At 38.9% G+C, this 26,599-nt stretch overlaps 1 protein-coding gene across 1 annotated transcript; it reads left to right on the forward strand.

Moving 5' to 3' along the window:
* Positions 1–1,727: 1,727 nt before the first annotated feature.
* On the forward strand, positions 1,728–11,244 carry LOC128934253 (V-type proton ATPase subunit S1-like). The gene is made up of 3 exons (XM_054271737.1): positions 1,728–1,901; positions 5,725–5,968; positions 10,699–11,244. The coding sequence occupies exons 2-3, from the start codon at positions 5,732–5,734 to the stop codon at positions 10,906–10,908; spliced, it is 447 nt and encodes a 148-aa protein (XP_054127712.1). The 5' UTR covers positions 1,728–1,901; positions 5,725–5,731; the 3' UTR covers positions 10,909–11,244.
* Positions 11,245–26,599: the final 15,355 nt, after the last annotated feature.

Raw genomic sequence — 26,599 nt, forward strand, 5'->3', positions numbered from 1 at the left:
CTGTTTCTTATTCTTAGACTGTCATTAAAATACACAAGACCAGTGAATGGAATCAGCAGCCTAGAGATAAGGTAACTTAGGATTTCTTTTAAATAGATCTTTTGTGGTTCACAATGCCTGTTAATGAACTAGGAACAAAAAAAAGGGGAGAAGTTAAATGAAAATATTTTTTAATTTATTATTTTCTTTTTCTTCTGAGGAGCCATGATGCAGGAAAACAACAGTACAGTCTTTATACAGGAAATATATTATTATTCTCAGGTAAAGTCCTGAAAAAATAAAACAATATTGTAGGCAAACATCCATACTATAAGGCACTGGTATATGCAGCTTCCTGTTTTACTAATAGGATTATTCCACAGTCCTCTCAGGTAAATCTAACTGTGATTTGTAAAAACTTTGAGGGGTTGAAGTCTACCTGCGTGGCCAGGGCTGTATTGAGTCCTAATGTGGGTTGCCAGTGCACTCTGTTAGTGCTAGCTTGTGGTTAATGAGAGGTGCAAAAAGTTTTAAAGTCTTTACTCCACGGATGGTGACAAGACCAAATTTCTCCTACCATGGCAAGAGAGACATTCTGTGTTAAGGTAAAAGGATCCCAAAGGAACTTGTCCTGAGGAGAGTCAGTGATGTGTTCGGAGTGGTATTCAGAGTGCGTAGAGACCCTTGTATTCAGTATTAGAGATCATGGCAGGTGGCAAAAGACCAGACATGTATCTCCCTTCTCCCTCAACCAGCTAGAGCTTTGTAAGAGAACATACTGTACAGATAAGGTTGCTGTTAGTACAGTATTTTTACTTTTTTGCGTATTGAAATTAGCTGTGTATAGGATCCCTGGGGCTTGTCCTTGGTGATGGTGTCATGCATGCCTTGGTCTGTCATGTAAATTATCAAAGAGACATGTATTTCCCTAAACACCATGGGGAATTAAAAAAATACTTTCCTTGGATCCCATTTAAAAGGTACTGATCTCAAACCAAGACTACCCAAGCTGTGTTTTTCCTTTCACTACAAGTCCCAGAATATCATTTTCTCTGGTGCTGCCCTGATGCTCTTCTGTCTGCTCTTCAGAGCTCCTCTCCCACTCTGATAGAGACAGGCCCTCCAAAACACTGCTCTGATTCTCATTTTTCATCTTTGCACATCCTAGCACAAGTCTTAGCTGGTCTGCTGTAATCTCCTTCTGTGTGAATGAGTGTGGCTGTTTCCTACATTTGTCCTGAATATGGCTATCCTCAGCATATCATCTTTTCTAGTAAAATTACAGTTCCAGAAAATAGTACAAATCACAAAGCATCCTATGGAGCATGACACTGTGCTTCAAAACTCGTTCACAGCTAGATCTTAAAGGTGTTGTTTCCTTTAGTAATCAACAGGCTTCACTTAACTGTACAATGGCAAATTTCAAACCTTGAGACAGTACTATAGAAACAAAATCCTTTGGCAGTTTATCTTAGATTTTGTTTTCTGCAGCTGGCAGAAGATCAAATGTGATGTTAGTGCAGACATGGATTTAGTGAAGATTATTTAGAATTATGTTTAGTAATCTTTTGTTAAAAACTTTTCATTTTAATTAATTATTGGATGAAAAATTTAATGCAGTCATGAATCTGAGTTGCATCAGGAGAGAAGAAATTTGAAGCAACTCTGCAGACAAACTGTAATTTAAACGAAAATGCCAGTACAAAAGGTGAATGGTTCATATTTTCTTTCTTTTTCAGGAAAAAAAAATTATATCTTTTGAGCCTGTTACAGTAGAGGCAGAAATATTCACAAAGTCTTTCTTGACCTGTGCCTCTGCTTGAACACATTACAGCTAAATACCAAAATGCATAAACAGCCCTTGAAGCTGGAATAAGAAACTCAGGCTCTACAATAGGTGAGGACTTGAAAAGAGAGCTCAGGTAAGGTCCTGGATGTTTTCATGCCAAGTAAATAAGCACAGGCTGGCTGTGTTTTGCAGGAGAATTTGATTTATTCCATTGGGCTATGTGTGATCCAGGTTTTTAATAGACCTTCAGGGCAAATAAACACAAATATGTCTAAATTGATCAATTTTTATTTATGACACAGGTGCTTAGAAATATAAAATGGAATAGAGGAAGAATTAGGGAGTAGCTTCCAGGGTAACCATTTCTTGGACCTTCTCTATGCCTTGGCCTCTATGTGGGAGATAGAGACTGACTATCTCTGTACTGCTTTTTTCCCCTCTCCCCTTAACTTTTTAAGCTGTCTTCATCTTGACCCACAAGTTTCCTCATTTTTGCTCTTTCTATTATCCCTCCTGTCCTATTGAACATGGGGAGTGAGCAAAGAGCTGAATGTGCGCTTGCCTGCTGGCTGGTATCAACCCAGAACACCTCAGAGCCTTTATAAATTAGCAATAGTTCTAATGACTCACTTGATAATTTTTAGTTTCCTGTTGGATTGTCACTTGATGGGAGAATGCTGTCATTTTAGGCCTCTGTTAGCTACCATAATATAGCAGTGCATGCTATATAATGCAAATAATGAGATTCATGGAACAGAATCAGAACAAGCCATTGACTTTTTTCATGATTTGCTAACACTTTATTCACCTTGTGTATCTCAGCATGTCTCTTGTCAGAGCTTCTAAAATTCATGGAGATATGTTGCAACCTCTGTTTTCCCCTCTGGTTCATTTTTATTTGATTTCTTTTTCAAGATTACACCTTGCTAAGATCATGGTCTGCTTTAACAAACAGGATACAAGCCAGGCAGAGAGGTGGAAGGAACAGAGCTGAGAGCCATGACTGCACTTTTTGCCTCTGTAAAGGCCTTTTACTAAGTGTAGGATAGCATTTCTTGAAAGTGACTCCAGAGAGGTCCATGTTCAAGTAGCTCAGTTTATTCTTCAACAAAGTTGGTTCTAACTTCAGCAGCATGAGCAGGATCCAGAGGCTGCCCCCCTTATCAGCACCAGTGCCCACAGCAGAGCAGCTGGTCACATCCCACCTGCACTGACAGCTGCACTGCTGCTTCATCCTGTGCACACACTCACAGCTGGCACCTCCCTCGCTCTCTCTAGAGCCACAGTCTCACTCATCCTCCTGCACTTGCACTGGAGATGAGCTGGAAGGGAGTGCCTGCAGAGTGTTGCTGTGATTGTGTGAGGAGAGCAAGCTGCTGCTGCAGCAGGGGTGGGAGCAGTGGGCAGTAGTCCTTGGCTGGAAGAAGCAAGATCTCAGTTCTCTCATGAACTGATCCAACTGTTCAAGCACTTGTCTGTCATTTTCTCTGGGGAAAAGTGTCAAAGTGAATGGGAGTGCACAACATTAGTATTCCAAACTTACATTGATACATACTTGACTGCTCTTGTTGCTCCATGTATAGAACAGAATAGAGCCTACCCAAAAAACATGTTTTAGTCTTCTGCTTAACAGTTGTATTTCTCTTTGAATATTTGAAACAGTAATTCTAGCTACCTCCCGCTTCAGAAATACCTCTGCTTGTAATGATTAGCCACAGGAGACACGATCAGTGGTGGTGGCATTCAGAGTTCATATAGTTCTCTGGCACAAAGGGAGCCTGGCCCATGACCAGGAATTTTTTGTGCCATCATACATAAAGTACATAATGTCTCTAATGTACATAATTGTCTCTAATGTTTAACATGAATGTAACATTTCCTTAAGAAGTCAAGGTACTTTCAGTTCTGCAGATAAAACCTTTGTTCTCTCTCTGCTCTGTATGATTAATTTGCTATAATGTGCTGTATTTGCTATCTACTCATTTGAGAAAATGTTAAACTAAATTAAGTAATTCTATAGATTTTTGTTTTTTGAATGCCTTTTTTTCTTGTAGTTTAATGAACTCTATTCACATCCATTATCAGTTAAGTGTGTGATTGTTGGAGGTTATTCACTGTTAGTTTGGAAAAATGCTAAGGATAACAGCCTTCATTACTAAGTTAACTGTGATCAACTAGTTAACCAATTAGAATGTTAATTCTCATAAGTCTGCAAGTAACACAAGTAACATTTTCGTCTTTGGTGTAATATGAAGAGACAGCATTCCCTTCAAAGTCATTTTAGACTATACTCACATGCATGGCCGTATAAAACTTTTCATTCTTAAGGTCAGCTTAAAGGGAATTTCCTTCTTTACCACTTTTCTCATCTTATCAGCAAAAGTACAGACCACACCCAGCCTCTGTGGTTGTCATAAACATTTAAGTAATCTTCTCTGTGTTTATAACTGGCTTTCAGCAAGTTATAAACACAGTTTAGTGCTAGTATAGTGCCTATAGCATTGCTACTGGGGCAATTCTGTTCAGATTGTACTGTACGTCAGGAAAAGATTCCTTTCTTCTAGCAATAATTTAATTTTGTAACTGCATAAGAATAGAACATTTTCTATATATATCTATAAATGTGGACTATATAGGATTCCTTTTTTTTTTCTTTTTCACTGATGCTTGCACTGATGCTTTCTGAACTTACCTGAATCAAAAGCCACTGATTATTAATAAATATTTTTTAAAAGCATCATTTTTGGTTAGATTTTATGCTGTGTGGATGACAGTATTGAAAGTAACTAATTTGTACAAACAAGCAATACTCTACAGAGAGAATATTTTCTCTATATATATATACCGTACAGAACATAAAATAGTTTATGTTGTGCCTCTTTTAAAGTGATTATTCTTTTTTTTCAAACCAATCATAATTGCATCTAAGTTATTATTTCAAATTTTAAAGTGAAAATACAGTGTCACTCATTGTGGATAAACATGTTTCATTTTGTAGCAAGTCTTATTTATTGATAAATAGATTTCTCTTCTAAATCATTTGTGGTTACCAATAATCAAAAGAAATCATCAGCAAACTATGTAGAAATACACATGCATAGACCAAGTAGGGTTAAATTATCAAACAATGTACAGTAATGGTAAAGGCTTATAATTTCCTTATGAAATAGCTTGAATGCCTAAAAGTAGCTTCTAAAATCTGGTAAAGAGTAGCGCATAGTCCTGATCTGTAAAGGATCAGAATGTACTTCTGGATGTTCTCATTTATGTCTGCTGGGAGCTGTTCAGACTGCATTGGTAGTAACATAAATTCCATGATTATAAACTGCTGCAATACTACACATACACAGATGCTTTCAAAATTATAAAATAGTTTTTTGTGCCTAGCCTACTTCAAATTGTGAAACTAGATCTGACAATCCTTCCTGACGCACCAGTGGGAGAAAGCTCTGTCTTCTACACCAAATTCAGACATTTGGGAAGGAAATGGCCATTTAGGCATTTGAGCCAAGAAAGAATTGCAATGATAAATTAGAATGGCTGTCATGCCTGTAGCTATCAGAAAAACAATTTTCAAAAAATCCCATAAAATGTTTATTCAGAGCCACTGCAATCTTACTGACACTTTCTCAGCTTCGCCTCCATTTATTATAAACTGTTGGTAACTGATGAAACACAGCACTGGCAGAGGCCCTTGAAGAATGAAACTGCATTTGCTTCTTGCCTGCCACAGTTATAGAAAGCTGTGCTTGTGAGGTGAAAGTGTAAGGAATAAACACATTCACAGAACTTCTTCACTTGAAACAATCTTAATGACATGGGAGCCCATGTCATCATCATCTGTGATGTTTGCAGCCAGCAATAGTGAGCCTTTATCTGTTACTTTATCAAATATGTATTAATATTTTCCTTCTAACCTGTTGACTTTTTCTTTTTGTCCTCTGTTGTATTCCTAGGTTTTTAATGACCAACAAGTTCTATGAAGTCTCGGCTAGAAGATGGTCCACTTTAGATTCAGTTGAGATTGTACAAGATGGAGACAAGTTAGCTAAATTTATTGTTTCTGGCCTCTCTACCCCTGCAGAGTATTCATTTCATTGTCAGATGGTGGGAACAAGCAATCTCTATCCTGCAAGGCTGGTTAGAGATCCACTCAACAGTGAGGCAAAAAATTGGGATGTTTTCCTTTCCAATTTGCAAGTGAGTATGCTTTGCCATTTCAGAGATAACTCCAAGTACTATTACTTGCTATTGTAGGTGGTGAATGACACACATTCATAATGCCCTTACTTTCATTCCAGCCAGAGGGAAAACATAAAAGAAAAGCTGTTCCCCTAGGTGAGCTATTCAGTAGGGGGGTAAACAAGACGCCAGTTGCTGAACAAGGAAAACATGAAAGCACAGCTTTGAAAAACAAAACTATGAAGTTGTCCACATAAAGAAAACCCAATTAAACCAAATGCGTCTAATCAGGCAAAGAATGGCTAAGTCCTCATGCCTGTTTAATGAATTGGGCTGCTCTTGGAAACAGAGGCCTCTTAGGTGGGTGGCTTTATGCTGCTTACTTTGTTTTTGTTTGATTTCTTGGTGCTTTGTTTACCTAGGAAAGTACAGCTTAGTGTGGCTGCTGTTTTTGGAGACATGGACTGTCTGTACTCCTGCAGAGAGAAACAAAGCCCAGTGCAAGTAGATTTAAAGGGAGGTTTGCCATGGACTTCAATCTGGAGTGGTACTAGTTCCTGCATGACCCAGAAGGAAAGCAGATGGCTTTTTTTGAATGACACATAGCTTTTCTGCTTATTTAGTAGTAGTTAATACTACATCTGTGAGGTATAGATGATTTCACTTTTACTACTTTGAGCTTTGCTGTTGACTTAAGAGAAGCATAACAACATTTATATTTTAAAACAATATTTCACTGAGGGATGTCTTTGATGGAAGAGATCATTAAAATAATAGGAATAATTCCAAACTGTACTCCATTTGTCAAACATGAACTAACCCCACAATAACTGGATAAAAATGCTGATATAATTGTATTTATAATTTTGATAACAAATCAAATCTCAATAATCTGACTCCAGACTTGACACTTCTGCTTAAGCAATGGAAATCTCACAGAGAGAGCATTGGTGCTTAGATTTATTTTCCACAAATTCCAGTATCATGTCTCACCATTTTTTGAGAAACAATGTTGTAATACATACCAATGTTGTGAAGGCTCTTTATGATGTTATTTTTTTGTAAAGGTCTGTAAACACCATAGTTCATGCAACTGTACTTTGCCTAGTAAACTCTTTGGAGTTAGGCTTTCACATCACAGAGATATGAAAGGACATGACCTATGAAATTACGAAGTATATACTTACCACCTATCTTTCCTGTCAGTTTCTATATGCACTGATATTGCTGCCTTCTTAAAGCTTAAATAGGCCTTGCTCCAACCTTAGCAGGCATCCTTTCATTGTGGTCTTAACCAAGAGTAGAAGTGGTGGTTTCCCACCTTCCTTACTGATTGGGAACCGCAGCTGCTTCCACTGTTCAGACAACAGAAACTCCAGTTCCTCTTGGAAAAGAGCTTTTTCTCTGATCAAACCCTAAACATAGAACACAACCCAAAATTTCCCAGTCTGGTATTCTTCTGTGGTGTGAGGAAACAGAAGGTGACCATTCTGGGCTCATTTCCAGGTTCTATCTGACCTAGATCATACTTTTCCAGGTATCTTCCACTGATACATACTGAAAGGCGATCTCTGTATCAGTCTTATTGCATAAGGTTTAGAAACCCCCAAACTCTATTGCATGGTGAAGAAAGCATGTGGGATGTGCTCAGTAGTTGCAGCCAGCACAAAATCTTGTTCCTGAAACTGAGAAACATGATTTTCACGTCAAAGTTACGCAATGAGTTAGAAACCAGGATCCAGTGCCAATCAAACTGGCACAACTGCACTTTGCAATGCTGGGTCCTGGAAGTTGAATCACAGCACTAGGGGGACAATGTCAGCTGCACAGGGAAGCCTTGCACTGCTTGTTCCTGGGCAAGGTTGAACGGGTGTAGCCTTTAACTTCATTTCTGGAGCTGCCTCACTCACTACCATGTAAAAGAAGCTCTGTGGGATGCTGCCTAGGCACGGTGACAGCCCAGGGTGTCACCAGACCTCTGCAGAGCACCTAAATTGCTCTGGGTTTGGTGGGGGTTTGGTTCATTATTGCTGCTACAGGAATGGCTCTTCTACCATGATATCTTTTGTGCTTTTGAGCATCTCATGTTTGTCAGTGAAGGTAAAGAGGAGGCTGCCAGCAAAAACACTGCTTTTTCTTAGTATGTGGGGTTCAGAAGTACTTTGAAACCCATGAAAAACTGCCAAAAACTTCAAAGTCAAGAATATTTTGATTCTTTGTAGGTAAAACATCTCAAAGTTCAAAAATTAGAAGTTTGGTCTGCACTTAAGAGCCATAAACCCAGCATATTTTACTTGAAGTTTTTGTCATAGGCCATATCATTAGAAATCTACATTCAAAAATATTTAAAAATTAACAGTAAATACAGGCTTGTATAATCAAGACAAATGACTGGTCTAAACACCAAAATCAAAACTTCCACTGGACAAAGGCCTATATACAAAAGACTTCTGCATTCATAAATATTAGAAAACTACATGTAAGTATTTTTAACTTTTCTATATATGCTGCTGAGATTCTCATTTTTTGCCTGATGTCTAACACCCCCACAGAAATGATAAAGCTTCAGAAAAACAATAAAATAACCCAGCATATTCTCTATCTCCCCCCCTAAAAGTAGACATAGCGTTTTAGGAATGTTCAATTTAATCTTTCACCTAGATGGTTCAATAAGCATAATGCTGTTTTAAAGATATATAAGACCACTAGAATTGAAATAATAAATTTCAATATTTCTGGCTCTAAATCAGGAGTGGCAAAGCCCCTCTAAACTGAATATACCTGTTAAGTACTTCAGAGAGCCCTTGTAAATGTGGTAGGAAATGTGTATTGTTTTCCAGAATTTCAATCCATTTTTTTGAACACAAATGACATGAATCATCACTTTCTGTCCATTTTTATTGTCAATAATTCTTTCAGGCTACATTTCACAACTCCTATTCACATTCTCACTTGTGGTCAAAGCAGTGGCTTAACAAGCAAAGGCTTTTGCAGTCATGTATTCTCTAAAGCTGTGCAAATAGTTGTCCAGCCCTGCAGCTTGTGTTCACTAATCCTGCTTTAATCAGAAGTCTCAGTACCTTTGGTGAAAGCAGACAGTCTTTGTGAGTTAGCTACCATGATTTGGCTTGGAAAGATTCTTCTGAAAGGTTGAATTGCTAAAATTGTCTTCACCTCCACATTATCTAAAGAGCCTTTAGTTCCTCACAGTTTAATTAATCACCATTCTGGAAGGTACACACATATTACATGAACATTAGGGACCTGAGCCATGCCTGAACACAAACCCAGAGTGTTTACTGGTGTGTTTGTTGCCTGGTAGTTTTGCTTGGTTTGTACCAACACCTTTCCTAGGAAGTACAAACTCTTTTATTACCACACATAAACTCAAGCTTTCCATTTATTTTATTGTAAATCATAGAATAATCATGGTGTGGGAACACATAAAAGTAGAAATCCATGATCTTCTGCTTTCGTGCTTATTTCTGGGTGAGAGAAGTGATTTAAATAAAATAATCCATTTAAAAAATTATTTGATAATATTTTATGGAAAACAGGAATTTTTAACATGTCATTTCTTTACCAGTGGGAGCCTGTTTGATATTTGGTGCTTTCCTTACACACCCATTTCATAGATTCTGTAAATGTATAAGAATCCTATTCTTAATTTTTCTTTATAAAATTATTTAAGAATGAATCAAAATGAATCAGATTAATTCTTTCATTCCCCTTCTTCCATCAGTTTTTTCCCTTCCTTCTAAAGGAATCAGTGCCTTTGTCATTATATGCATGTTTGTAGAGGGGGGATTGTCTTCCCTTTCTTCATAGTTTTCTAATCCTTTGGTTGGTTTGAACAAAATTTCTAGGAAGTCATTGGACTCAAAGGCATTCAGTTTGTTGGTATTTTTGTACAATTGGGATCTAGACAGAGACCGTATCTCCAAATTGGTTGATTTTTTTGAGGAAAATAATATGGTCAGAGGAAAGTCAGTGGTAGACAATGGGAATTCAGTCAAATCAGAGATATTACAAACTTTTTTAACTGCTGGAAAAGTTTATATAGGTTTTATAAGTTAATAGACGCCATATATCCCATACCTCAGTAAAGCAAGCCTTTCCTTCTGTTTTGAGTCTTTGAATTACAAGGAGGGAGGAAGAAAGATTTTGCAACATTTTTCTCCCTGAACTCTCACTAACTCTCAGCCAAAAAAGGTCATCTTTATTAGATGTGTTTTAAAGTAGGTTCTAGGAATTTTGTCCATCTCCTCTGTCAAGGAAATCTTAGCTAAAACTGTCAGACTATTTCAACAGATCTCATGATCTGAGGAGCCCTAACTCTCATGCCTTTGAGTGCTTTGAGTTTCCTGGTTCTGAAGTGGTCATAGAGCTGATGATCAGTGAATACTGACAATACTGATTATGTGAATACAGAATACTGTTCAGAATACAGAGAATGCAGAAAACTGACCACACGTCCCCTCTGGGACTTTACTTCTATAAGTAATACAAATTTCTGACGTGGGGAACCTACTGCTTACCAAAGAAATGGATTCTACATCTTTAGTTTCCTGGGTGAAAAGGAGATCTAGAAAATTGTTTTGCAGAAAATTTTGTTCTCACTTTTTTATTAATGGGCAGAGGGTATGATTGATAGTTAAAAGCTGTGGGGTTTTGTAATTACCAAATATTTCCTGAAAGTAAGGACTATGCTTAATTGCACTCTTCTATCTGCCTTTTCTCATTTTCAGATTCAAGGCTTCAACATTATAAACAACCAGTTTTCCTATGCAAGTGACTGTACAGGTTTCTTCACTCCTGGAATTTGGATGGGCTTGGTGACATCTATAATTTTACTGTGGATCCTGACCTATGGCATCCATATGATCATGCAGCTCACGACAAACAACAGATTTGATGATCCCAAAGGTCCAGCTCTGTCAGTTCCTCAGACAGAATAGCCATGGATTGACTTAATGCCACTGTGGCTTTTCCTACCCTGGCCTTTATGATTTTTATAACCTTTTTACTTCAAAATATGTTTAACTTAAAAAGATATCATAGGAAAACCAGATAATGAAACTACATATAAAAATGCTCCTTGTGCTTAGCAATGACAATAATTGTATCTGTTATTATGATCATTTGTTAACAGCTTTTTGTGTTAAGGTTCTGAAGTGAGACTGTAGATTACTCTCTCTGGCTATTAGACCATTAAAAACTTCCTTCAGATTAACTTCTGTTGGCAAAGAAAACATACCAAAAACACAGATAATGGGGAAGGACAAAATGTTTTATGAGAAATTATACAGTAAAAATACTGGTCTCTCTAAAGGCTCTTTAGCATCATGATGATGTTACTTCTTAAGAAATTTTAACTGTGTTTTGAAATTTTTTTCTCTTGAGTAAAACATCCAGAAATGTACAGGACTAATAAAGTATAAGTCAATAAATAAATGGTCCTGAGGAGTCTTTTCAAAATATATCACTTTGTTCAGATGTGATATCACAAAGGAGAGTGGGTAGATTGTTTAGCTTCCATCTACTGTTATCTTACACTTTTGATAATTATGTTGAGTAACACTGACTTGTGTTTGCTTTAGCAGTGGACAGCTGGTGGGAGGTCAGTCAGTGGCAGAGAGGTCCTTATCCAAACTGATCACAAAATTAGATTTGGTGTCATGGCAATGAATGCAAATTTTCAAGTATAGAACCTATTGTGATTCTATGTGCTGGTTCAGACAGCATCTTCACAGAGGTAAGGTAGTTTTCTTAGCCTCCTTCATTTTCCAGGCATCTTTGGAAAAGTTATGAAGCTCACAGTAAAAACAAAGGAAAAATAATATTATATAAAATCATTAGAAGCACTGTGTCAATGTACTGTTTGAGTCTGAGCATTTTATGGTCATTTCAGTGCTTCTAGAAGCCTGAAAACATTCACAGTGTTCTTCATTTTTCTGCAATTAATACAAACACTACATCTTTCAATTGGGTGATCTGATTATGGAAAAAGTTACTGAATTTTATGTGGAACTAGGAAATAGTAAAAGAGCAATGGTAAAATTGTAAAAAATAGTAAAAATGAGACTTCTATTTTTTCCTCTGGAATGTTTTTATGACTGTGCATGTTCAATTAGTAGTTAAAACCCTCAAAAATATAATTTTGACAAAATTACTATTGTGAAATGAGAAAAATTCTAACTTTTCTGATCTTGATCCATGTCATAGTACAATGATACAGAGGAAAGACAGTTAGAACCAACTATTTAACTAGACAGACAGTAGTTTCTATCCATGTTTTCTGGGTGTCACACTTTTATTATGCAGTCCAAAATGTAGATAAAATGTTTTCTGAAGCTATTCTTTCTGAATAATTCAGTCCTGACCTGTAAAACAAAAGGAAAGTGTCATACAACTAGCAGAGGTGTCTCCTGTGCTGTAATATTTTTCCCAAATGCTTTTCAGAACTTCAAAAAATGTATTTGATCTACACAGAACCTCTGTGTTAGAAAGGCATATTTCCTTTGCACAAATTAGTTGCCAGGAGACAACTGGACTTGTTCTATTAATTCTCCCTTTGAAGCAAGCTTGATAAGTATGACTGTGATGACAGAAAATTGACATAATAGTCACATAACTATTGCTAGAAGAGGGAAAGGCTATGCAAAGGACTTGAAAACTGCTTTCTTAGGACTTTTATCTAGCTTCAGTGAAATTTGGAAAAGATTTTGTTGAACAGTGGCAATAACAAGAGCTGAAGGAGAGCTTTACCAGGCCACCTAGCTTAGGATTCTATCCCCAGCAGTGGTATGAGTATGGAGAGCATCTCTTAGTGCTCCCTGCAGATGTTCTCCATTCTCCACCATTTAGCTCAGCCCTTCCACAACCAGAAGTGTTGCCTTTGTATTTAATAGCTCTGGGTATAGCTGCAGCCCATAAATTTGTCCAGCCTGCTCTGAAGCCTCTGGGCTCTCACACAGCTCAGTGTCTTGATTATAGTATGGCATGGGAATGCTTACATCCTCTCTTGCTTGCCTAGGATGGACTCTGGAGAAGAGGGCAAGGAAGCAGTCTTGTATTGACTGTATCATGAGGAAAAGATAAGTCTTTTTCAGAAGAGCTGTTTGATGTGTTTGGTATTACACATTCCAAGGTGAAGGTGAAGGCATTTTTAATGGAGAAAAGCTTTTTCTTCCTACCTTCTCTCACAGCAAGGATACCATGCTTTGGCAAGTAGGGCCTGGGGGGCATATAGTCTGTTTGTACAGCCACTTGGGATGTCTTTGTCATGGAAAGATGAAACCACCCACAGGCTTATCCTTGTCATGTCTGTGCTGGAAAACACATCAGGAAAAGAAAGGAACTATCTACAGCTCTAGCTGTCCTGTGGGCCAGCTGCACTGGGCTCTGGGGACAGTGGCCTGTCTGGAAAGGAGCTGCTCTCTGCCCACATGGAATGGGCTCACCTTGCCTGGCTGGCAAATGCCCGCCCTGCTGCTCAGGTCTCTTCTCACAGGGGCCATCCCTGCTGGCAACACCTGGACAGACATCCAGAACCCCCCTCAGAGGACCATGCAGGCTGCTGGAGTGCCATGCCCTCTGCAAGCCCTGCAGCTGCCCATCACCCTCCTGTGGCTGGAGACAAGGACAGCTGATCACTGTTCAGCAGGGCTGGCTTCCTTCTTTGTAAATAGGACTGGGCCTCAGGAAATTCTGGGAGGATTTTGCACCTGTGTTTGTTTCCCTTTCTGAATAAAGTTGAAACCCTGTCAGGAGCCTTCCAGTTCTACGTACTTCTGATTTCACAATTCAGCTTAATCATAAATGTACTTGTTAAAACATGCCTGTTTTGGGAGCTGTTCCAGACAGAATATTAGCTCTGTCTGGAAAAGTGTGAGCCTTTAGGACTTCTACCAAACTTCACTGAATTTATCAGAAGTACTGACTTCTCTGTGTGCTGGCTCATTTCTCTACCAATTTAAAAAAATATACAGTAAAGATGAAGGGGATGATGGGTAAGCATATGAGTTTGAAAAGTAAAAGATTTTTTTTTCATTTACATATATATAAATTAAATTTTATGAAAAAAAAATCAGGAACTTTATAAAACTCTGACAAACCTAAAAAAAAATCAATTTAACTCTGAAGAATTAAGAGTTAAACCAGAGAAACCCCAAAACTAAACACAGAAGTCCTGAAGAAATAAGGTATTTCATCACAAAGTGCAGCAATAATCATTTGATGAAAGGGATAGCTGAAATGGAGCTAGAATCTGAACCTCCTGATTTGTGTCCTGGTCTTTGGTTTCTCTGCCTGTAAAATTACTCATTCCACAAATCCTACAGAAACCCATCAATGACTTATAATGACACCTAATTATAATAGATATAGCCCAAGAATAGTATTTTCATGGAGACAATAAAGGAAGACAGGTTATTCCATCTGCAGGGAAAACTCAATGAAGTAATTAGCTCCACCTTTCTTTCTGTGTGACTAATAAATTATGCACAAATCTAAATCAGCTGAATTACTAGGCTGTGCCCAGGAATTAAAGAGTTCTGTAATTATTTCAGCACAAACTGAGGTCAAACAGGAGAAGCTATAGAGGCTGAAAACAAGGAATGACCTTGATTAGCTAATTCCTAAGATAATCAGAGACATAAGAAGGAGTCTGAATGTTGGATTCTGGTCACTGCTGGCAAATAACATAGCAGTGGTGGTGATGATTTTCAGGGCAGGTAGTGACAATCTTATTGTTACACTAAACAGGAGGAAGAGACAATGCACACAAGGGGGGCAGGGGACTCCTTTTCCTGAAGGCTGTGTTTTAATCTTGCATTCTCTGATGGGTTGACCTTGCTTGGCTGCCAGATGCCCACTTGGCTACTCTCTCCCTCCTCCTCCTCAACAGGATGAAGGAAGAACATAAAATGGAAAATCTTGACAGTGATACCATTTAGCAGTTACCACTATGGGCTAGAAAGATTTATGGAACATTAACTTATTGCCAATTAAAATAGGTTGGGAAGTAAGAAACCAAAGCAACACTAAAGCAATGCCTTCAGTCTGCACAAACACCAAAAAATCCCATGGTGTCTTATACCTTCAGTAAAAACCCCTGATCTTCAGTTTGCTAATAAAGGTTCTGTTCTCAGGTTAGTTCATTACCTACTAAAAATAAAATAAAGGAGAAAAAACCAGTTTCTTCAGAACTCAGATTTCTAAAGGCTTAAAACTTTGAAGTACAGGGAGGTGGGGCAAGGGAAAACAAGAGATCTTACCAAGGGGTGGTTCCTGAAACAAGTAGCCTCTCCTCGCCAGAATGCGGGCCAGTGTCTTTCTTAATCTTCTTTCTTGTGTAGGTGGAAAGGAGACTTACAGCAGTGACTGAGCCCAAGAGCAAACCAGCTGCTATTGATGTCCCACAAATGAAGTGGCTTCTTTCTCTCCACCACAACTTTTTGTATACCTCCTGTGGAAACACAGGTTCCCTGCTCCAAATTATCTGGATTTCTGTATAACCCCTGGAGCTGGTATGTTCTTGTATTATTATTATAGTTTGGCTTCATTTTAGACTGTCTTTTATGTCATTCATTATTGCCATAATAGAAGATTGTTTACTGATGTATGCTTTCTGCTTCGCAGAGAGAAATATAAGTGCCCAGTTGAAGACTGAGAAACCCATTTTTAGTCTTCCTTAGTATTTCTTTAGCTAGTTGTGTAAAAGTAACCTAATGAAAAAAAGAATGGTGTACAATCAGCATGACAGCATATGCAACTAGCTTTCGTTAATGAAAACTGAAAAAATAATGTTTGTAATGTAAAAAAGAACCCTAACAAATGCTTTCATAAAAGTAATTTAGGAAGGTGGATAAGTTAAGGACTTTCTGATGTAATGTTTGAATTACAATTTTGTGTACCCTATTTACTTTGAGTAAATATGAATGCATATGGATAGCAGATGATCAATTTAGTTATTTAACAGATATTTTTCACTGAAGTGTACTGGCATGATTTAAGATACTGCTGTCCCTAACTACCCTGCTTTTCATCCATGTGTATCTGTGCCTCAGCTGCCTGATAAGACCACAATGCTGTGCTCCCTCGTTGCACCAATGGTGCAATGTGTCAGATTGTACACTGGAGTGGCAGAGATGCAGGTTCTTGTCTGGGTCTGCCGTTCCTGCTGCTGAGTAATAAAATCCTGGCAGAGGAGCAAAGCAGATAGCTGCAAACACTGATGTGTAGCAATGCTGAGGAAAGATCTTTACTATAGTTGACAAAAGGGGAAATATAAAGAATGGAAATTGTCGCAGACATCTTTTCATTAAAATCCTTTCTTAGGATTTTTCTTGCTGAGAAGCTGAGAGGCTTCAGCAACAAAATGTAAACAATGGTTATCTGCTGCTGTGGAATGCAACAGGTGCATCTGTGATTGGCCCATCTTGGATGTTTATAGTTAATGGCCAATCCCAGCCCAGTTAGCTTGGACTCTCTGTCCAAGACAAAAACCTTTATTATTCATTCCTTTCTATTCTTAGCTTAGCTAGCCTTCTGAGATGAAAATTTTCCTTCTATTCTTTTTAGTATAGTTTTAATGTAATGTATATCATAAAATAATAAATCAAGCCTTCTGAACATGGAGTCAACATTCTCATCTCTTCTCTCACCTGAAAACCCCTGTGACTACGGTCACAGAAATAGCCAAGTGCCTTGGCAGGACCAACATTACTGTCAGCCTGAGAGGCAGCACCAGCTCCAGTTCAGGGAATGTGTTTTCTGTTTCCACATGCCTCAACACACTTCAGCTAATAACTATGTCAGGGTAAGGTCTGGAGTGCTCTGTTTGGTGTCCTGCTGTGGAGAAGATAGATAGAGAGCATCTAGACCCAGCTGTGGACAGCTTCTCTCATTCTGTATCTTCAGACTGCAACTGAACAGGGATGGCCAAGGCCCCCAACAAGTCTCAACTCTTCTCTTTAGTGAAAAAGAAGAAAAACAAGTGTGGAAGGGGAAGGGCAGAACAGATCTCTTCCTCCACAGTGAGAGTCCTTGCCCTTCTGGGTGGTTTCCTGAGTCCTTGCCTGGAACAGCAAGAGTGAGAACAAAGGACCCAGCCACTTTCAGCAGAAGTATGCACACCTGTGTGATGCTGGGCTGTCTTGGAACGTTGTTCAAATCTTCAGCTTTCTCTCCCAGAGCCACTCTTTGGAGCTGTCTGCAAACTAAGGCAGAAGTCACTGCTTTGGCTGCCCTCCAGGAATTCTGAGGTAGCTGAAAGGGAGTGTGAGGAGGGTACCAGGCAGCTATATCACATTTATCTTATCACCTGCATGAAACAGCAGCATTAGACCCTAGAGTGCTTGAAACAGAAAGCTGACTTCTGATTAGAAAAATCTGAGATTTCATCTATCTTTTTGCAACTAATTAATATTACAATACCAAAACAGACAGTCTGCTTTTGCTTGTAGATCTTTCTTGGATATGTACTTATACTGCAAGAGTGGACTGGTTACATCAGTTTTTATTGATTTAGATTTTCACAGGAGTTTTTGCCAGTGTACTCATTCATTTTGACATCAGAATTTATACCTTAATGGCTTACTGCTACCAATTCCTGTGGTCTAACAGTGATTAATAGATACCTAAATAGAGATAAATTAGTATGGTGGGGTTTCCATTTGGGTTTTGTTTTGTGGTTTTTTTGTTGTTTTTTTTTTTTGTTTTGCTTTGTTTTTTTCTCTTAAATAGCAAAAAAAATTGTTTACTGGATAGATCAGGGAATTTATAGTCCACTCATGTTTTGACATAATTTGAACCCATTTCTTCTATAATTGCTTTTATAGCAATTATGAAGCTCAAGGGGGCAGAAAGGGTTTATTGGGCTAAACATGCTTCTGGCAATGGCTACATGAGCTAAAGATTAATGATGACTTTTCTGAATTGTAATATCTGAAATTCTCTATAAAACTGGTGTCTAAGAATTAAGAAAGATATAGATTTTTTTCCCAATGAATTACTATCTTCTGTTTGTTATGAAACTCTTGGTTAACACTTGATCTAGTTACTTTTACCAGCTTTATCAGAAAGGTGAGGGCCTCCTTCAGCAGAGTCACTGTTTTCATCTGGAGAGCTGGTGGTTTCACTCCAAACGTTCAGAAAGGCTGAATGTTACTCATGAAGTAAATCTGCCCATTGCCTAGTCAGGAGTGCATCCATCTTCTGCAAATCCAGGGTCAGATTCAGGTGCTCCGCAATGGGACTCTCACTCTAGAAGCTCTTTCTGTTGTATCTGGAAGTTACATAGTGATGAAAATTATAGCTCTGACAGTGTAATATATAGGCCCTCCTGTCTCAAAGTGTCAGCACAGTTTAACTGCAATAGAATTTGTGGTCTAGCACTTTGCACCCTGAAGGGCACTTGCAGCAGGGGAGATAATGCCTGCCATTTGTTCTAAGTGAAATAATTTCATTATTGTCACTATGCATTATTGGTTTACTGTGTTTGGGAGGAGGATGATCTTTCCCCTTTAAACACTAAGGCCAATGTTAAACAATTTTATATTGGATACTTCTTTTAAGGAACATTGTATCTTCACTCTACTGGTAGTGCAGTGGTGGTAGTCATTTCATACCAGATAATAATACAAACTTCTGATACAGAAAGGGTCTCCAATTCTTGATGTATTAATGGAAATCAGTTCATGTATACATTAAAATTGAAGCTTTTTGTCAGAATACAGTCTCTTTTCTCTGGCATGCTACTGTATATTCCCATATATAAGCATGAATAAGGTAGAGCTAATATCTGAGATAGCCTGGTTGTGTAGGCCATGTGGTTTGTCCAGAACCATAAAATTAGCAGTTCTCCCCCAAAACCTGAGGGATTAATGTGAAGATCATACAGATTTACCTCTTCCTCCTCTGCAGCATGATGGTCCTTCCCTGTCTTCTCCAGACAAAGTACTATCACTCTCCCATCACACAGGCAAAACTGGTTTGGCATTTGAATATTGAACCTGCTTTTACTTCATCATTTTTGTTCGTGGGACTATGCCACTCATCTGAACTTCTGGCTTTAAGCTTGGTCTGAGTTGAAACTTACATTGTTTCTCCACTTCTCGATGTTTGCAATGAACCTTCTTAGCCAGTAAGCAGCAGAAGTGAGGGTTAACCTGATCTGATTTGGAAATACTGCCAGGTGTGAAACTTGAGGTCCCTTCTGCCCACACAAGGCAACACCTTCTAGCTGGTCCTTCCTGTTGGGTGACCTGCATGCCTAGAGATGACCTCTGTGCTTAAAAGCATTTGACAAGTGCAATGCACACCTGAGAGTAGCACAAGGCCCACTTACAGCCCTCTGCAGGAGGAAGCTGCTTATTTGTTTTGAAAATAGAGGCTATTGCTTAACTAACAGTACTTCAGTCACTTCCATGGCAACAGGCTCTGAGAGACAAAGCAGGCCTTCATCAGAATGCACAGCAGCTTGAAAAGAGAATGGAGATAATTCTACATAGCAGCAATATGAAGTTTCCATTAATTTTTGAATTTTACCTGTTAGTTAGCAGATGATTTAATCAGTGAAGTAATGGCTATTCTGCTAACCATTTATGAGCAAATTGGCATTGATTTCTTTCAGCTGTCAGGCATCCCTTGTTTTTGTAATGACTGGGGATCTGCCAGCACAGCGTGGTGCCCCCTTCCCTCCTCTGCCCACACAATCTGCCAGGTGCCTTGCAATGATAATTGTATTTAAGGGGGAACAACATTTGGAAATTATGGCCTAGTTCAAAGGTACTGGAATTTTTGTATGAAGAAGTCAAGAAATCAAAGGAATCTGTAGCAAGTTACATCCATGTTTGTGATTGAATATGAAAGAACATGAAAGTAGTTGGAAGTGAGGAAACATGGTGGATGCAGTCTTTTTGTTGTCCTCTCCCCCAGGTTTTTTTAACTGCTTCTTGAGAAACAGAACAAGCCTTGATAGATCTTCACAAAATTATAGTTCTTTCTGCTTTTGCTCATGAGTGTTTAAATCCAGTATTCCTAAAAAGCATCTGGGAAGAACAAGTGTGTTGATATTCAAATTATGGGCAAATACTGAAATTTCATCCTCCTATTTTATCATTGTATCATATTTTGTATAATGATTGCATCAAGATTGTAAGAACATAAAGTACCAAATTCATAATCTCCTGTTGTTCATGCTTTTAGATGATGTGGCATTTTTTAATGCAGGTAATTTTGAAAGCTAAAAAGGAATCCAGTTTTAGAGCAGAAACCCCACAATACTGTTGCAGTCCTATTAAGAACTACTTAGCCATAAGGTAGCTGCATAAAATCCTTGATTTTCGACTGAAACAAAGGTCTACTTGAAAACTTCTTCCCCATTTATGTTCTTTCAGTTAAATATGTAGGCAATATAACAGAAATTTTTGGCAATCCAAAGGCTGCTATGGAAGCCACCAGCTCAGCAAAAAACAGGAAACATTCTATCTAGCTATCCATCTATCCATCTCTGCATCTATATATCTCACAGAATCACAGAATGGCTCAGGTTGAAAGGGACCCCAGTGGGTGTCTGTTCCAATCTCCCTGCTCAAGCAGGGTCATCCCAGAGCACGTGGCACAGGATTGCATCCAGATGGTTCTTGAATATCTCCAGGAGGGAGACTCCACAGCCTTTCTGCACAACCTGCTCCAGTGCTCAGTCACTGCAGAGTAAAGAAGTTCTTTCTTCATATTCATATTCAGGTGGAGCTTCCACCCACACCCTTGTTGTTGCTCAGACAGTGAAACAGCATCTCTGCTTTGCCATTTCTGCGCACACACACAGAGGCACAGCAAAACTCAGGTGTCACCATCACTTGTAAGGAGTCTATCACCTCTTAGTCTGTCCTCAGACCTTGCTTCCATGTAGCACTCCCATGAACTTCCCTGAATATCTGCTCTAGTATCTCATTAGTTTTGGAGTTAGGAACAATTTTCATAATTCCACGCATCCAGAACATTTTATTTTCCTCAATTCTTACACTGGGGTTTTTCTTGGCTGTAAGAAAATCAGACCCTTAGATGCCTAATACATATTTTTCCCTGATACAATTTGCTGAGATGAAAAATTCTAACTTTTTTATTGTATATGATCTGAAAAAAAATCAGGAGAATCTCTGTAAACAGTCCTGTATTCAAAATTTTTTTTGAATGTTCAAAGTTGAAAAGGTCACACATATTTAATCCCTTGCTCTTCATGCAGAAGAAGCTAGTCCTTCTCCTTCACCCTTTAAACAAGTAGTCCCTCAAGCCTGGTCAACATTAGAATCTCAGGACCACAATATTAATTGTTATAGTTCATTATCTGAAGAATAAATGAAAGTTATTAGCATTTTTGTAGCTAGATTAGAGAAAAATGACAGAGCATTCGACTTTTGTGAAGCCTGGATATTTTCAACAAGTTGGTGAAAGCAGAGTCCTTTGAAAAGCCGGTGTTGAAAACCTTTCAATTTCTCCTGAAGTAATACTATTTGTCTGAATGTGACAAAATTCTCACTGTGGTTAAATGAATTGTGAGGATTCTGTCCTGTTAAGTAGGGAAACGAACCATTTTTAATTAAATTTTTTTGTAGTTTAGTCTGCCAGAACTTTTCTGTAGTTTAGCCTGCCAGCAAGTCCACTGAGGAGCAGAGAAAAGAAAGAGAGCAGAGAGACAGAAATGACAGGGCATACTGAAAATGAGATGAAAAAGGAAACACTGGAATACTTAATTCTTCCAGAGAAAAAGTTGCTTCTGGTACTGCGAAAAAGGCTCAGCTCCACCTTCCAGAGACAGGAAAGCTGAATATATATAATAATTACAGATGGATGAATACCATGAATAGTCATTCACATTCTATTTTGATTGTATTTATGTCATCTTTTTTTCTTTGGTTTTGGTAGATATTCTAGTGAGCTTGTGGTAAACAGCGGCTCACAGTTGATTAATGTAAACTCCTTGTTTGTACATAACAGCTTTAACAATATAGTATGAATAATTCAGAATCTTTAGCAAAAGAGATGTAAACAAACATAAAGTACTTCCCCTGCCCACCATTCTCCCGCCCCCCCACCAAAAAAAAAAATCCTTCTTCATTCTTTCCTTTGGAGTATGATAAAACATACAAAAATATATGTTAGTGAAGATCACTGAGAATTTTTAACAAAGAAATCTTCCATTTTATGTACCAACACTGCACTGTGCAGCCCCTAAATAATCCTAGCACATCCTCCCTAAGTGATCTCCTATACTTATAAAGGTTTGAAAGTTTACTGCCTTTAGAATTCTACTGACCATTGCAACAGCAGAGTTTATGAGAAACTTTGAGTAATAAAAATTGTGCTCTTGTTGCTTTGTTGTAAGTTTGAATTTGGCACACATGTTAACAAATACTGCATGTGCTTTCTATAAAATACAGTTCTGCTGCAATGTATTAGTAGCCTGTTTTCTGTGAGTAACTTTAGTCAAATCACACTACAGCAAACCATGGAGAACCACTGCAAAAAGAAACCTTGCCAAAAATAATGTAAATGCATAGTTAGTTAGAATTAAGTGAATTAGTAGGAAATTAGGGAATCTTTATACAGACTTCTAAAACTCAGAAGAAGAGTGCAATGTGTGTTTTGGGTTATACTCAGCTATAACTCACCCCACTGCCAGAATCTGACATAGGCACAGTTTGCACCACATCAGTCACTAGCTGTGAACCAAGTGTGTTCAGCTACAGAGATTAGTCAATGTTAAATTGCATTAGGTGAGGAGTTTCCTCACTAATTATTATATTTATAGTCCCATTGCCCACAGTATCGATAACAGTGGGCATGGACTTAACAAGAATGTTGTTTTGCAGCTTAGTCTGTTCTGATTGTGACTTTTAATTGGGTTGTTGTTTTGGTGTTTTTGTTTTTTTTTTTAAATAAGAGATGGGCCTTAATTGCAATGGCCCTTTCCACAATACCTCTGACTTCCTGCACAAGTGTGCATGTGCCTCTCTCAAAGTTTGATGGTGCCACTCAGATTCAGGGATACCAGCAGCTCTTTTGCAGTCTGTTTTCAGGGAACAGGACTGACAGGAGTCACCTGTGTCTTGGAGAAGGCAGCCAGGGTGCAAAGCAGAATGCTGAGGAGACCCAAATGTGGCAGTAACAGCACAGCCCTGGTGACACTGCCACATCCTTTTGTGCAAGTGTCTGAGTTTGCTGAATTTGCTGTGTCGTCTGTCAAGAGACAAGACAGGTAAGGAAGATATCAACAGAGTTAATGGCTTTTAATAAGGCTGAGGGCAGCACAGTTCCCTTTGCCTCCAAGGCTGAGCAGCAGGGCCTAACTCATCTTACCCCTAGGGCTGGCCACCAAAAAGCCAGTTGGTCCACACAACTGAGAAACTCTGAGCCAGGCAGTTTTAACGCTTAGTTTGTTGCTACAGATGTACTCATGCTGATCACTTAAATAGAAACTTAATGGGCTCAGCCATCTGGAAAGAAGGCAGGATGAGGGAACTTGCTCTTGAGGGAGAGTGCTGAGGGACTGGGCAGGTTCAAGAGCTGTCAGGGAGGGGTAGCAAAGGATCAGGGCACAGAGAAGGGAACCTTTAGCTCAGAGATGGGAACTGTTGCAAGGAGCACAGAGCAGCTGGCCAGCCCTGACAGGGACAGAGGGAAAACTGTCCACATCAGAGGGCTGTGCAGGATTTGCTCTGGTCAGGAAGCCGCAAAACCAGCATCAGAATAAAGGATTGTTTTGGACATGGAGTGGTCTGTGTAAAAAAGGTAATATTTATTTATTTAATTTTCCTAGCATATCAAGTAGTTGATTATTTTCCATTTGAAATGTTAGCTGATTCACTTTATATCATGATAAAGCCTATTTATTTTAGAGAGTTGTTTGTTTGTTTGCTTGTTTGTTTTTTTAAGCTTTCAAGCCCCTCAGTTGCCTTTGAGTAGATGTATAAGAAAGTGGATTACAGAGGCCACTCGAGCGCTGTGGGAAGCTTGCAGTCTCACCCAGCTGTGATCAGCTATTCCCTGGCCCCACCAATACTAACTTGAGCCTGGTTGAAGACCAAATTGTTATAATACAGGTTATTTGTCTCCTTGGTTGCTCTGCAACCAGCAACAGCAGGTTTCCTGTTGTTAGATCACCCTGACACTCTGCAAAGGAATGTGGAGGCATTGAACCTTGTGACAGAGGAATTTGCAGGCTGCTTGAGTAGCCAGGAGAGCTTTCAGAATCTGACAGAAACTCCCATTAACCTCCCAACGTTATTGTTCAAAATACCTGGGGAAAGTGGTGTTTATCTGCATAGCCACACAACATATTTATCTTTTAAAAGATATCATGACACTGCATGCTTGGCTGCAGTGGGTTCACAGCACTTACTGTCTGCACATAGCTAGTGCACAAGGATCCAAAGTGAAATGGGAGCCCCTTGATGGGGCTGTTAACACAGCAGAAATCTCTATTCCAAAATGTCTTGACCTCAGCAGCCAGAAGAAACTGGTTTTGAAGGTCAGGCTATCAGCCCTGCTCTGGACCAGGGCTGCAGAGCTGGCCTCTGCTCCCCACTGGCACCTCTGGGCAGGCAGGAGGAATGTGCCTGCTTGCCAATGATTGCTGATAGCCAGCAGCTGCCTCCTCCCAGGGAAAAGCAACGAGCCTAGTGAGGCTGTCCCTTAGGAAAAGCTGATTGGGATGAGCCAGCATCGAGTTGAGCCTGTCTTGTTACTGGAGAGTTGTATTGCCCTCATCAGGGGTTAAAAGAGAAAGCCCGAACAGTTGGTTCTGTATCTCTTTGGCCCTGGTTACCATAACTGGGAATGTAAGTTGTTTTCAATAACTATTTCCTTTGTATTGATAAAAAATTGTGTTCTACAGAGATCATAAACTGCTAAATCCAGTAGAAAAACATTTTCATAGCATAAGGGAAGTTGACAAAGAGTGTTATGGTTGTTTTTTTGACATGAAAGTTACTGTGTCACACATCAGGAAAGTAGAGGAAAGGATAATTTTGTTGAAATGCAGGCAATTTGTTTAAAGTGTATCCAAGAGTTGGCTGAGAAGCTAATTTGAGCTACTGCTGTTCAGTTTGCTCTGTTAAGAATCCAGCCCTTGGGAGCCCAGTGTTGCTGTGTCCTGCTACCCAGCTGTACACAAAATCATCTCTTACCCTTAACTATATTCTTCTGTCTTCTTCATAAAGTTATAATAATGCAGGATATGTTTTAGAAAAAAGTGACCCTGTTCTGAAAAAGTCGGCATAAGAGACAAATTTTTTGTGGTATTTTTAGCTACTGTTCCACTGTTGTTGGATGAATTTAATTTTATTTTGGGGAAGAGGGGTGGTGGGGAAGAGACCATATACTGGAAGTTGATTTGGAAGAGCCCTTAAGATAGGAAGTTTGCCAGGATATCTGAAGCTCATTCCTACCATTTGAACCTGTAAATCTTTTACAGAGCTATATATATGTAAATTGGCTGTTTGTTAATCTTTGCAAAGATTAAGAATAGAGGTAGTGATCTGAAGCTAGGTTAGAGGGAGCAACGATTGATGTCTCTCCATAACTAATTCCAGTAGGAAATTCCAGATTGCCATACTTTACATATTTGTGCTGTTGTATCTCTCTCCTCCTTGTCCTTAATGTTTTTCTGGGACTTGGAAATGTACAGCTAATGAAGCCTTTCATATAATTTAAAAAAAATACTGTTAGTTTGTAAGACAAAAAAGATGTTTCAGAATTTTTAAAGAGCATAAATTAAGCTCTTGCCACTTCTTGATTTACACCCAGTGGATCTGGAGATTTGACTTCCCAGATGTAAGCAGATCCTTCAGGCAAGTGGGTCAGTAGGGCTGGCAAAGGCTGTGTGTTTCCAGGCCACGGGAGCTGTTAATATACAAACTAGATAGTTTAATCTAGTTTCAGATCAAAACTAGATTAAAAGCAAAAAAAAAAACCTTCTTGCATGGTAGAAAATTAAGAGGGGGAACACTTATCTCAAAGGCATGAGGTGTTTCCAAAATTAGATTGTTCAGCTGATATTGGCTTTGGGAGCAGCTGCTGGGAATGTAGCCTGGCCATCTGAACACGTTTCTATGCATTGCTCTCACTGATATGAAATAATCTATGGCCATTTATTCCTGCTTCATATCTGCCACACGAGGCTAGTAGCTGACATGTTGCAAATCTATCTCCCAAATTTCTCTTGAAAGCTCTTGTTGAAGAGGCCTTGCCCACCCCTGATGTGAACTTGCATGAGCCCATTAGCCCTGGGGGCTGGGGCTCAGCCTCACGTGGCTGAGCTGGCTGCCTCGGAACCAGGCTGCTCCAGGGATATGCAGGAGGCTCAGAATTACATCTAATAATAAAGTAATAGCATCTTTATGCATTTTTTAATATATCCTCTTAAGTTCAATTAAGAAATCTGATTCTTTCCACAAAAATGGCAGGGCCATGAAATATTAATTTAGAGCTTTCTTTGAACCTGAAAAAGGTAATTATTTCAGAATAAAGGAGAAGGGGATAGTGCAAGTCAAACCTCATGATTAGTGCTCCCTGATCTTTCATGCTGTTAGAATTTGATACTGAATCAAATTCAAATGAAACAAATTAGAAGAACCCTAAAAT

The sequence above is a fragment of the Melozone crissalis genome, unplaced genomic scaffold (assembly GCF_028551555.1).
Source record: "Melozone crissalis strain CALT ecotype California unplaced genomic scaffold, PUWL_Pcris_2 ptg000004l_1, whole genome shotgun sequence".
Taxonomy (NCBI): domain Eukaryota; kingdom Metazoa; phylum Chordata; class Aves; order Passeriformes; family Passerellidae; genus Melozone; species Melozone crissalis.

Excerpts from the sequence above, each read along its gene's own strand:
- LOC128934253 (XM_054271737.1), top strand. The coding sequence starts at position 5,732 with ATGACCAACAAGTTCTATGAAGTCTCGGCTAGAAGATGGTCCACTTTA. Across the intron at positions 5,969-10,698 it reads TTTTCCTTTCCAATTTGCAA|ATTCAAGGCTTCAACATTAT; the intron begins GTGAGTATGCTT and ends TCTCATTTTCAG.